General features: G+C 35.0%; 1 protein-coding gene across 1 annotated transcript; it reads right to left on the reverse strand.

Annotated features, from left to right (window-relative positions):
* Window positions 1-267: 267 nt before the first annotated feature.
* LOC137408442 (protein LZIC-like) lies at window positions 268-14,060 on the reverse strand. Its single transcript, XM_068094972.1, has 5 exons — window positions 13,938-14,060; window positions 6,886-7,021; window positions 4,995-5,093; window positions 2,974-3,151; window positions 268-674 (listed from the first exon to the last, which is right to left on the reverse strand). Exons 1-5 carry the CDS (start codon window positions 14,036-14,038, stop codon window positions 631-633), a joined length of 558 nt encoding a protein of 185 aa, XP_067951073.1. The 5' UTR covers window positions 14,039-14,060; the 3' UTR covers window positions 268-630.
* Window positions 14,061-14,079: the final 19 nt, after the last annotated feature.

A 14,079-nucleotide genomic window follows, 5' to 3' on the forward strand; every position in this document is an offset into this window, starting at 1 on the left:
AATTTGCCAAAGAAAGAAGACAACTTCAAACCATCTTTCAATTCGTCGTCACGTGCACAAATTCCCCGATTCACGAGCATGGAGCAATAGCAACTGTATTGGTATAGTTGTCATTAATCTGACGTTGCTGTAGTTCACACTAGATTTAACATTGTTTGCAAAGCAATTACACAATGTAATTTACAAAAAAACAATTACACAAATGAAACGGCGGAGTATAACAAATGGTGTATCATTAATATCAATATGACGTCAATGAACATTGTGGAACGTCTAATCAGTATATTGTATTTCTAAATAAGTAGTTTCAATTTGTCATGTATTACAAAAAATTAGACAATTATCATCTTTTACCATGTATGCTATCAATAGGTCGAAGAAACAGTGCATAATAACAAAATTTAACTAATAGCGAAAATCAGCAGTATAAAAAAGCAATAAACTAACTATATGATCGAGCATTGGACAGGAAAACTAGATGCCTTAACAATATCTCAAAATAAAATAAGATGACAATTAGCTGACAGACTATGGCAAAGACCTTGACTAGTGTCAACCTTTTGCAAATGAATTTGCGTCACCGTGTTCATACTTGCATTGTAGAGTCGATAGCTATAATTGATAGGGCACTCACTTCGCCCCTCCCGCCATTCCCAAAACCTTGTCACTCGAGGCTAAAAAGAGAATTGACCAAACGCTTGTATTAAAATAATTAAACCACAAACCACACTTACCTCTGATCTGTCAAGTTAATATCACAGCAAATGGGTTCTGTGTGACTTAAATTATGTTAATTACCTAGTAATACATGTAGAGAGAACGTAACTTCCTACTAATATAGCGTGTCTTTATTTAAAACAACCATAGTGGTATATACTTTTTCTCGAATAAATACACTTTTCGAAAGTAATAAAGATTTATGGAAAGCAAGAGAGTTTGCACGAGACTGGTTGATTTAGTGAATTAGATCAGCTAGATCAGCCATGGCCACAGGCTAGATCAGCCATGGCCACAGGCTAGATCAGCCATGGCCACAGGCTAGATCGTTATAACTTTTCATGTGGAACTTTTTAGTGTACGTATGTACTTATGTTTGTATCATTTTGTTGACATTAGTAGTCATTAGCAAAATAGTGTTTATGTCAAAATAAAAATGAGAAAAGAGAAATCAGCAGGGCAAACTTTTTATTGACCTCAAAATCAGAAAAATTGACCTTATTGTTTTGGGAAATTGACTTTATTGACTTTAAATTTAAAATGCATAGTTTTCTAATTAACAAATCGAACTGTCCAAGTGTAGTTTGAAAACATAACATTAATACATGTAGCTACATATTGGATGCATTGCTTGCTGCTGGTAAGAACTTTTGCGTTGACTGGTTTGGCTGTTCCACTTGTTTCTTGTGCTTGGCAGTTTTCTGATGGCTTTCCACAAAAAATCGTTTAGAAGATTTTACTACACAACTGCAAAGTTTACAATACAGATCATTGCCTGGTATCTTGGTAAACTTGGTAGGAAACTCTCTTATAATCTGAAGAATCTTCCAATGAGCTGATTGCTTAGCTTTTGGCATCTTTGCTAGTGTAAAACTGACTGCATACTAGTCATATAATTGGGCATGCTATAAATACAACCAGTGGCTTGAGCAGATTTCATCATTTCATGCTGACTCATTCTATACAAGCGAGAATAAAGCAAGAGTAAAAAACCTACCAAAGTACCATTAGGAAAGGGAAATACCCAAATACCTTAATAAGGGAAATTCTGAATTCCCAGTATGCATAAAGAGTGAAAATTGACCTCAAACATAAAAATTGACCTAAAAGATAAAAATTGACAATTTATTGACCTTATAACTTGGCTATTAATGTACCTAGGGTGCTCATATGTGGTATTTTTGTGTTTTAAAGTGATCCCAACATGAAAAAAAAATTGACTTAATTGACAAAAGTTTGCCCTAGAAATCAGCAATTATTGAACAAATGTTGTAAAAATTGGTAATCTAATAGTATTGCGGAGAAGTGGAACTTTTAAGTATAACTTTCAGATCTTATCACAATACTAACATTATTCTATCATAAATTTAGCCAGAGTTTAAATCTACTATTTGTAAAATTTCTCGCATCGTTATATCACTTTTACAGTTGCTCATTCAAAGCTGTTAGTCATTTTAGATAAAAATAAACATCTGGTTATGGAAATACACAGATTATGACAAAATGTAAAGGTAAAAGTTGGCAGCTGGACTCATAATGAATATTTAAAGTTTTAGCTATGTTTTACAGAGAATCACCGCTATTACTACACCATCTCTAGTCTAGATAGATTGCATCCTAAATAGTGTGCAAATAGGCTTAGTGTTAACATAGAACTGACAGTTATCACTAGCTGGCTGAAAAGGAATGTATTTCTATGAATATGGGCTTGTGGAGTTGCTCACCCTTTGGTAGTTTAGTACTACAAATCCAAATTGCTTCCACCACGATATTCTGACTAGCTCCCAATTTTACTCAGCATTTCTTAATTAATGTTCGATAATGTTCGATACCAGCAAAGTACTGTTTGTGTTATATGTGTCCTTTTTGCTATTTTTTAGCTTAAATTTTGGATTGAATAATGTATATTCTACTATTACTTGAGTAAACCGTAATTTTACCATTCCTTTATCTATCAACCACCCGGTTAGTGCACCAGCATAACTTATCCTAGATCTAGCATTAATACTAGTTATAAACTAAGATAAAGACCCAAACATGCTGACAGAAACCTTTTGAAAAATTTTAGAATAAACAGCTGCCCGAACAGACAACTTACAGTAACCATGTCGCGATCAGAAATCTCAAAATTCTAACTACCCATGACAACAACCGTGTGAAGCTCACAAAATACTATCTATAATTAGTAGACATGAGAAAGCCTTCCAACCAAAAGAAAGCCTCACCGCAGGTGAATACTGACAGCAGTGACCGTACCTAGATCGCTGGTGACCTGTTCAAACTGCCTGAGACTAGAGCTTGAATTTTGTTTAAGGTATGCCTCTTCCTCTGGTGTCAGCGTCTCGCCGAGCTTCCTCAGAGCCGTTAGAATCTCGAGCGCCAGGTGCATGGCAGTGTCTTTCTGCAGTTTACCCACCTTCTCGTCTCTCCGCACCTAATAGTAACCAGACACTTTATAAAATTGTCTGAGTTAAAAAGGGCATAACATTCCCTTGAAGCACCAAAACCTTATGGTTACATTTAGCCCCAGAAAATATCTATAACAAGTGTAAAATTTTATCATTTGCCATTTAATAAAATTTCATAATTATAATCAGTCTCAATAAGTAAATACCAGATATTTTGGAGTTATACACAAGCATAAGACTTGATATAAGCAAAAAACGTATGTGTTGTGATCATATCTGTACAGATTGTTATCTTCTACCATTAAAAACTGAAATGTTCAGAATTCGCCTACACAATCCTTCTAAAACATAATATTACAATTTAGTTTACATATTTAAAATCAGGACAAAAGGGTATTCATTTAATATATAATTTATGACTATTGACTAAATTCTCAATGGGTAACAATGTTGTAAATGAGAATTTTAGTTTTCCAACAAAGTGGTCCCAGTTTATTTCACACCTATGTGTTACGCTGCCAAAAGTTATAAGGTTATCAACACAAAAGAACTACAACACAAAAGGGGTACAACACAAAAGGGCTACAACACAAAAGGGTTACAACAAAATGTTCATGAAATGAACATTGTTATTGAAGTTTGGCAATCCAAGCCTGCATCTGATGCATTCAAAGAAGAAACATGAATATTGAATGTCGCCTTAGGACCATACTCTCACTCATACACATACATACCCAATTCTATGTAATAAGAAGCCTGATGGCCAGCATTTGAAACAGGTCCAAGCTAATTGTTCTACGCAATGGTAAGTCAAATGAGCAAAGATGGCAGGATAAGACAACTACGATTTTTTACATATGCCGTAAAACCTCTATTTGACCGCCAGGGTGCAGTATTTTTCAACACTTCCCCTAAAGCGACGTTTTATTAAATGTGACGTTCAAATAGCTAGCTTTTGACGAGCTCATCAAGATTTTGGGAAGATGAATTTAACCCTTTTATGGGCAAAGGGATGCTAATGCTGCTATTTTGGGAAGATGAATTTAACCCTTTTATGGGTAAAGGGATGCTAATGCTGCTATTTTGGGAAGATGAATTTAACCCTTTTATGGGCAAAGGGATGCTAATGCTGCTATTTTGGGAAGATGAATTTAACCCTTTTATGGGCAAAGGGATGCTAATGCTGCTATTTTGGGAAGATGAATTTAACCCTTTTATGGGCAAAGGGATGCTAATGCTGCTATTTTGGGAAGATGAATTTAACCCTTTTATGGGCAAAGGGATGCTAATGCTGCTATTTTGGGAAGATGAATTTAACCCTTTTATGGGCAAAGGGATGCTAATGCTGCTATTTTGTACTCTTCTTCAGGCGGAGAGACATTAATGCTGTTGGCCTCAACATTTTTCTAAGCTAGTTTTCATATACGTCGAAGTATCAGACCGAATTATACAAGAAACTAATCTGAGTAAAACATATACAGCTATAGTTATACATGGCGTACTAGTTATATAGGCAGATACAGTTATTAATTATTTCGATGCCACATTAAGAGTTTGAAAAAAAAATGTAAAGCTTGTAAATTAGAAAATGTATTTCTAATTTCAATGTTAGAAATACGAGCTGCAACAAATAACTGCTGTATTTCTCTACTCTTTTCCTATAGTAGTGTTCTATTAGAGGTGGTATTCAAATAAAGGTGGCGTTCAATTAGAGGTTTCACAATATAAATACAGCATCAGCAGCATAATCGAATAACAGAAAACTTTTTTTTCTAGGAAAACTTCTACATTTGTGTATTGAGTAGGATGTGTGCATGTAGACTATGACAAACATAGAGCGCCTGTTTCTCTGATCTGCATGCAACTTACCTCAGCCAACCTCTGTCTCAGCTGCCCAGGCTGTTTTTTGGCAAACATCTTTATCACTTCTGGTGTTTTAAACGCTTCACTGATTGCTGCCTGTATAGCCTATAAAAATACACCTCTCGTCTCAGACACATCACTGACTTCACCATGAACCTAACGTCACTGAAAGAGCTTAAGGAAGTAGCGTTCATCAGATACAAGACGGAGTCTAACTAAAAGCTTATTAAAAAAATACATAAAAAACATTAAAAAATGGGTGTTAATTAAAAAATTATGGTTCTGCCAAATGATCTACACTTGCTGAAATTCATAGTCAAATGAATCCATAACTACACTTTTTAGCAGAATTCAAAATATGTTATTTAGATATTTATATGTGCTATCTACATGTAAGTGTGCTATCTACATGTAAGTGTGCTATCTACATGTAAGTGTCCTATCTACATGTAAGTGTGCTATCTGCGTGTAAGTGTCCTATCTATATGTAAGTGTGCTATCTACATGTAAGTGTGCTATCTACATGTAAGTGTGCTATCTACGTGTAAGTGTCCTATCTACATGTAAGTGTGCTATCTACATGTAAGTGTCCTATCTACATGTAAGTGTGCTTCTACATGTAAGTGTCCTATCTACATGTAAGTGTGCTATCTACATGTAAGTGTGCTATCTACATGTAAGTGTCCTATCTACGTGTAAGTGTGCTATCTACGTGTAAGTGTGCTATCTACATGTAAGTGTGCTATCTACATGTAAGTGTGCTATCTACGTGTAAGTGTGCTATCCACATGTAAGTGTGCTATCTACATGTAAGTGTCCTATCTACATGTAAGTGTGCTGTGATACAGGGTGTATCCCAATTATTATTAAACTGCCTGTACAACAGGAACCAAGTTGGCAATGTAAATAAACTGGCATTTCCAAGAGCTTGGGCATTTCTCCACTTGTTCACTTTTGGTTACATCTAAATGACAGGAAAATTTGAACACAGGCCGCAATTGGCCCCCGGGCCAGACATTGGACACGCCTGCCCTAATGGATGTAACATAAGGGTGACTATAATGAACCAACCATGTAATTTACACGGTTGGAATGCGCAGGGAACGTGGCAATGGAGCTCTTGTGTAAAAATATTTGTTTTTTTACAATGTTTGTTGAGCTTAATCTGTTGGAAACTATAAACTACCATACACTAATAAGGGACATCTCTAGTTGACTAACCAGTCTTTGTTTAATGAATGCAAACCGTCAAATTTTAAGAGGTCGAAAAATATGCTCACAAAAGAATTGACTTGAGGTATGCTTGTTCCGGCGAAATGAATCTAAATGCTTGCTTTATAACAAGAACGTTCGGCGTATGCTATAAAGTTTTAACATAAATTGGACGTGTCGGTTTAAAAGCAAACATTCGTTATCATAGCCAAAAGAACAATTAAATATTTCATGATCTCAGGCTACGGCTTTTACTGATGTATTTGCCATGGATGCGTTTATTCACTTCCAATAGAGTCAACTCGATTATTGGGTACCCCGATCAAGGAAAAAATAACCCGCCGTAATTCTAAAATTGTGAGCTGTACTCGATTTGAACCAGACAGCCTTTTGTGCACCGCAATAGCACACCTCCTATATGTAAAGAGTTTAAACACACTAATAAGCACCCCAAGTTTAATTGGATGGCAAAAGCATTTTTTGAGTAGCATATAACACGCCAGGCCATTTTCTGATGATGCTAATATTAATAATCCTAGAAGCTAAAGGAGCATATATTATAGTATATTCTCAGTCATTGATACGTACATGTATCTGGCGATGTTGACAGTCACACGGCTGGATATGGTAAACTTGTACTAAACCAGACAACCAGAAATTCAAATTCAAAACATAGCAGTCTTACCAATTGCATTCCATTGAAGTCATCTACAAGGCTTAAGTTTCCAGCAAGCATTTTATCTAGAGATGACTTGAACTCCTGTAGCTGGTCCAGCGTTTCTGCCTTCGTCTCCTCAAACTCCTCATCATCTAGGTCATCCCTAAATGAGGTACTTCACTTTATAGAGTATGACAATCATCTATGGAGAGGGAGTTAAAGGCTGGTTAAAGACTCGTGAAGGCTACACACAAGGTTAACAAGGGTTTGACCAGTGAGAATTTGCCTCTAAGGGGTAAAGATCCTGGCAGACAAGCAAGATTTTGCTGCAGTTCTACATTCCTAATCTAAGAACATTGGCTCAATTTTTTATGGTGGAGCGTGAAGAGTTGGTTATGGCTATCCATGCTAATGCTAAGTTGATATACCTTTCCCTAAATACGACAAAGGCAATAGAAACTAATGACGGAGCTGTGATCTATCATAAGCAGTGGGCTAATAATATTGGTATAGACTGGAGTATGAATTCTATCTGATAAGAATCTATTTGAGTCTTCGGTCCAACTTCAGTCAGTCACAGATGCATAGATTACTAGTATAGCATGTTAAAGGTAGTTGTGTGTGTCTATGACTATTATACATGGATATTGCTGATCACGCTTTAAAAAACCACACTAAATACCTTATACTTTACAGTACCTCCCTTCTATAGCTATTTTTTAAATAAGAGATCTCAAGATTAGGGCAGTAGTGAAAAGAAAAACACTTTCCTATAGTAATACAAAAAAAGAGAGAAAGGTTTGTGCAATCATCTTCAGTCATTTCTTAACAAAATCTCTGAAGTCATCTAGTTAGTGGTCATCCTAGGAAAATAAAATATGAAAAGCCAGAAACAAGTGAGGATGGAGGGTTGGTTGTAATAATTAAAGATAAAATGTAGAGAGGTATCAACTATAAAAACAAAAACATATACAGTATAAGTTATGTTAATTTAAAGTTCAAATAGTCTATGTTAGACTAGCTCCATATCTCTATCAACACCTCTACCTACACACTATCCGTCTTTTGTATCACCTTGGCTAGACCTCTGCTTATTTATGATGTGAATAATAAAAACATGTTTTTAATTATTAACTTTAGTTATTTAACATGAGAGTTTTAGCGTATCATTTTGTTTCTTGCATTTAATTATTTCTACATCTATATATATAAATATCAATATTAGTCGGTGCGCGTGTTCAGTTATGGCGATAAGGTTTCAGGAATCAAAAATGGCTGCGCACAACATTTGCACGCAGAACCCCCCCCCCTGTTCTGCAGACAGGTATTTATCAAATACACTACACTGTTTAATTGGCTACACTATGGAATAAATTGGGCACATACTTATTACACATGCCAATATTGCATGGCTTCACGCTCAACACTGAAGCTAGCGTTGTGCGTGAAGCCATACCAGAAAAGAAAATATGTGCCCATTCGCGAAGAAAAATGTTTAAACTCGCATGGCCAACAAGACTATTGCTATCAGTATACATCTGTAGTAGACACTGCAGCAGGTACAGTATTTTCTGCAGAAACGCTTATGATATTACCTGTGCAACGCTGGGCATTCAGTAAAAGCTTTAGGTAATGCATTCGTTTTGAGGCTGTATGTTTATTGTGAAGTATTTATTGTGAGACTTACCTGAAATATTTATTGTGAAGTTTTTGAACTGTAAAATGAATTAAACGAAATATGTATTTTATAAAAAAAACATTGCTATGAGATACAACGGTCATACCATGAAAAGAAAAACTCAGGGTTGGGCTATATTTTTGTCCAATATATTTTACAATGTTCAAAAATTATAAAAACTATTATATCATACTATATAAAAACTATACATTTGACAGTTGTTGATGAGAAACCTTTGTTTTACTATTTCCTACAGGAGTCAGAAAATTAAACCTACAAATCTTGTGAGAATGTACAAAAAACGTAAATGAACAAGGGCACACAAATCCTCAGAGGTCTAGTGCTAATCTTGCTAACACAGAAAAACAAATAATTGTGTGTTGTTACCAAGAAGCTTTGTCAAACAAAATTTATGATAGCACTGTACATACATTTGACTTTCCGAGCTTTACTTTTATTGATGATAGTGATTACTACTAATAGTGCAACTGACCAATTCCATATATTCTGGACACTACATTTGATGAACATAAGTCATGGTAGATTTTTGTTGGAACAACATAGAACTGATTTGCTGCTTATTATAGGTAGCCACTGATGGTGTTTACCTCCCACTAATATTTCATGGCTGTGGAGTTGTCCATTTAGCAAAAAAGTTTTAAAAAGTACCCCTTCCGGACACTACTCGATAGAATTGGGAAATTTGTTACCGATTTTCAATGTCAGAATTTATCGAATCGCCCAGGTTTGCCAAAATTAAACTTGGTTTACAATGGAGTAGCACAAACCAGCTTCACAATTATGTATATCTCGACTGGTTTTAACCAATTCTAGACCGAGTACTTGCAAAAAATGAACACACCATACCTTCTGGACATTACATTCTGGACACTACAACTTTGTCCACTATGTATTGTCTATAGAAATTGACTTTTCACAGAACTTTATTAGCTGTATTTATTACCAAAAATTGATAAATTTCTTTACAGCATAATATAAGAGGACAAAAAATGTTCGAATATTATTATGACTAATAAAAATGTAAGTTTATGATAAAATTATTTTTTAAAGCAGCAAGACCAAAAAAACGTAATTAATTTAAAGAATTTAAAGTTCTTTTTCTTGTATTGCTCGCTAACAACTTGGGAGTTTTCAAGTTCGTAAGATAAATGCATCATTAGGGCTTATAATTGGCACTGCAGCAAAAATAAAATTGGCATGAACGAGTTGAGGCTTGTCCTTGGCAGGCATTTGTAGGTTCCATTTGATGTGGCAGTCATGAAATTAACATGTATCTCATTTTGATCACTGTTGATTTTCTCGATTGATCCTATGTATGCTCCACATTCATAAGCTACAGCTACCAGTTTCTCAATAGCGAAGTGGTTAGGAAGACTAACATTGTGACCAGGAGAAATAACCACAGTTGCAGGTGCCAGTGTACTGGGATGTGGAGCTGGCGTTATTGGGATGGTTTTGAGAAAATTTGTTTTAGTTTCAAAGTTGAATGTATGAGTGGTTGAGCAACCAGTGCAACGACAAAAAGAATTTCGGTTGCCGTCTTTGGTTTGACGTAGTGAACGCCATGGGTGCCAGGCAGAATTTATATTCCTTCCCAGATCTTGTCAAATCCTTGCCTTTGGTGTTCTGCAGCAATGTCTTCTTTTAACACAAATATAACATCTACAGCCTGGTTTGAAGATGCAGCCGCATTAAAAAATTCAACGGCATTCCTCGCTTCAACTTTACCAGCTTTCACACGTGTCCATACATATCTTTTCACACACTCACCTACCCCATCAACCGCGCCTTTGCCATGGCTGGTAGCAAAGTAGATCCACTCAAGTGAAGCATCGAGTGTCTTTTGTACATGATACAGATTAGAAAAAATATAGTTTGACTTGAACAACAAGAATAATAATGGAAGGGATTACTAGTTTCGGCTATCATGAGTAGAAATCGATTTGTTTGTTGTTTCCCCTAACAGCTTCCTAGACTGTTCTGTCTCTCCCTCAACAAACAATCTCTTCACCACTCAATAATCAGAGTAAATGTTGAGTGCAACTATCTATAAATATTTCTCAAAGTATGTGTGTGGATATCTGTTGGTCATTCCGGCTATAGATATAGCTTTAGCGCACGCTGATTATTTTACAGATGCGCCCACGGGCTACGACGCCTCTGTTAAGAAATATTTTTCGTGAGGTTCAATTGCTATATTCTTTCGGCGCGGACAAGTATACTGTAGTCGTGAGAAGAGCTTCGACATACTCTCACATTTTGGTCAGACAACGTACGATATCTCATTTTTACATTTGTAGTAGTATCGAGAGATAATAGTATCGTCGTATTCAAAGTTTTGATGGCTATCTTCTGGTGGAACAGTAACCTTTTTCAAACACACACTTCTATGCAAGAATTTCAATTACAAAAAACAAATGTTTTGTGTAAGTTTTATGTATGTACCTCCCAAGTTAGAAAACAGATAATCACTTATGTTTATGGCATTATAGCCAATTCAGATTTTCGTGATTACACAAATAAGTAAAATAGCAGCACTCACTCTGACGGCGGTGAAAGTAATAGTTTTGTAAGAGTAAGGAATGTTGTAGAGGATCGTTTTAGCTTCGTAGTGATCATAGCTTCACATCGCTTTATCAATACACAAAGTATAGATACATTGAATTTATTGCATGGCAGCGTTTTTTAACATATTGGAGAAATAAAATATGTAACAAAACTGTATTAGATAGTTTGAAATTGGAAAAGTATTGTTTACGTATCATGAAGCAGAATCCACATCTTTCAGTAAAATGGATGGCCGTCGGCCGATAGCTAAATTTGTACATGGATGTTATACAAGAATTGTTATTATTAATTCAACATATTCAAGATTTTAATTTGTTTTCCCAGTTTGTAATAATTGTATCATTAACGAATCATCTTTTATTGTAATCGTAGTAAAACAGACTTAATTTAGCTATTACTTGCTAATTTTTTTACATTTATATCTAAACCCTTTTATAGTTGTTTGTTTTTTGTAATTTATTTGACCTGCACAAAACCTTTTCCTCATGATATGAAGTTTGAAAGTTACAGTTTGACAAAGTTAGAAAACCTTTACAGTTGTTTTTATTTTCTATTAAATTATTTCAACTACACAAAACACTTTTCTCATGATATGTAGTTTGAAAGTTAGAATGGCACGCGTTGTTATATATGTTGAATACAAATCAATTTTTCTCGGTAAAGGCTTTTTTATTTAGGTTGTTTTAGTTTTTCTCTTGATTCATTTGAACTGCAGAAAAAATATTTTCTCATTAAATGAAGTTTAAAAGTTAGAATGGTAAACATTGTATACGGTATGTTAAATACAAATAAATTTTCTTACCAAAGACTTTTTTATTACCCAGGCAACGCCGGGTAGCACAGCTAGTTCTTCTATATGTCTAGGACCTTATAACAATGCTCCGAACACACTTGTAAAATATTAATAACAATTTGAAGCTACAGCTTTCTCACTTCTGGACACTACAGTTTCTTCTGGACACTACAATATTTTGGACACTACCAAAATAAATACCATTTTTTTAAACTGCTGAATTACTGTGAAACAAAAGTTTTGCTATTAAAATTTTTTATAGAGGGTACTAACAGAGGATTTAAAGAAAAAAAAATTTTGAATAGTGTATGTGAGAGATATCGAAACTTTTAAAGGTTTTCCCTTCTGGACACTACGCGGGTTCATGTTTTTCTTGTTTATATTTTCAAGGATTAAAATTGAGAATCACATTTTTTTCTATTTTATGTGATTGCTGATAACGCTAGCATGCATTATAATTCATAGTGTCTTTGAGAACAATTGTATAGTTACACAACATGACCATAAAGGATATCAATATTTTTTAGATTTTAGCTCTTTTCCTGGGACAACGTCTTTGATACACTATATATATTTATGTGGCAGCATGAGGTTTAAAAAAATAATAGCATCATGACCTGCAGACTTTTAGTTTCATTTTGATACCCATATCGTTGGTGTACCTTGAATTTTAAAAATCTTCACTAAGGTTGACGTTCATATGGAATTGGTCAACTTGCTCCTTTTTGAATCATGGTAATTCATTACCCACTCTCTTTAGTGTGTCTGCTTTACTTACATAGTTATTTATTTTGTTCCATACGCATCGTCACTCAAATAAACACTAGTTTAAACAAAGTCAGTTTAAAGAATGTTGTTTTATAAATGTCTTAAGCAACAAAAACATTGATTTTCACTTGACGTCAAAGAGTACCTGGTTATACGCCACAAATCATGTACTATGCATTGCTACTGGATGGATTGGCACTGTATGTTATCGGCATTTTAGTATTATTTCATAAAACAGTGTAAACAAGCAAAAGAACATAAATTTCTGCATATGTAATGAGAGCCACTGAAATTTCAAAAGTTGTTCAGTTCATTCAATTTCAAAGCTGTCAATACGGAACTATATTTGATATAGTTTATTAAAGTTTTCAATACAAGTAGCTTTTTGGTTAGGTCTTTGAATCAAGGCATAAGTTTTTCGGGACATAAAAGACACTGGTTTGATCAGGCTTTTTTAACCATAGGCAGATGGTGATTATTGTGATTATACAGACTGCTGACTCATCAGACTGCAGCATGTTTACATGCAGCAGACTGATGAGGGCGACAGGTCTGTACACCACCTCAATATAGGGTAATCACAAGCTGTAAGAAAATCTTGCAACTCCTCATGATTACACACTAATGATAATTAATACTTCCATGCATTTGCTCATTATTTCGGCGTATCAAAAGAGACATTCGAAACAACGTATAAAGAAACCCAGTCATCTCTCTTTCCCTTCCTATCCCCTTTCTCTCCTCCCTACCTCCCCCTCTCTCATGGATAATTTCTGCAAGTAATCTAGGTCTGAGGAAATACATTGCTATTGAGAGGCTTGCTATTATGAAGAACAAGACGTATGCATAGGCCTACTGAAAGGTGGTAATCACCTACTGCATAGGCGGTTATTTGGCATTAGGCAATTAGAAGTATGGTATATATCTAAAGTATAGTTGAAATTTGATGGTTCAATTAAAAAATGAATGCTTCGTGGAGTCCGTATTAGTGGGGTCTAATTTTAGAGCACCATGTGTTGTAAGATTTATTGAGGATTAGAAATATATTAGTCAACTTTGAGCTCCCATAAAAGATTTTTAGGGTAAAGATGTCCTTATTCTTTCCTCCTCAAAACGCAAAATCGTATTTCATTAAAGGCAAACAAAAAGTAAAACCGTATATAAAGACACCGATTTTCATACAATCATACAACACAGATAACCAACAAAAAGCCTGATACCTTAGCGTAAACAACACTTAACATGACCAACCTGCATTCTTCCAAATCGGCGAGTTGTTGCACTAGCCGCTCTAGCTGTTCTTCCAGGTTTTTCTTTAGTTTTTCTGTTTCACTTTTACCTCTTGAAGCCATCCTATCCTTGTACACGAACACAATTTTGAGCTTAGTAACAA

The sequence above is a fragment of the Watersipora subatra genome, chromosome 11, assembly GCF_963576615.1.
Source record: "Watersipora subatra chromosome 11, tzWatSuba1.1, whole genome shotgun sequence".
Lineage (NCBI taxonomy): Eukaryota > Metazoa > Bryozoa > Gymnolaemata > Cheilostomatida > Watersiporidae > Watersipora > Watersipora subatra.

Bases quoted from the DNA above. Each gene is read 5' to 3' on its own strand.
- LOC137408442 (XM_068094972.1), bottom strand. From the start codon at position 14,038: ATGGCTTCAAGAGGTAAAAGTGAAACAGAAAAACTAAAGAAAAACCTG. The intron at 7,022-13,937 runs GTTGGTCATGTT...TACCTCATTTAG, and splicing joins GCCGATTTGGAAGAATGCAG to GGATGACCTAGATGATGAGG. The intron at 3,152-4,994 runs GTAAGTTGCATG...GGTTACTATTAG, and splicing joins TGAGACAGAGGTTGGCTGAG to GTGCGGAGAGACGAGAAGGT.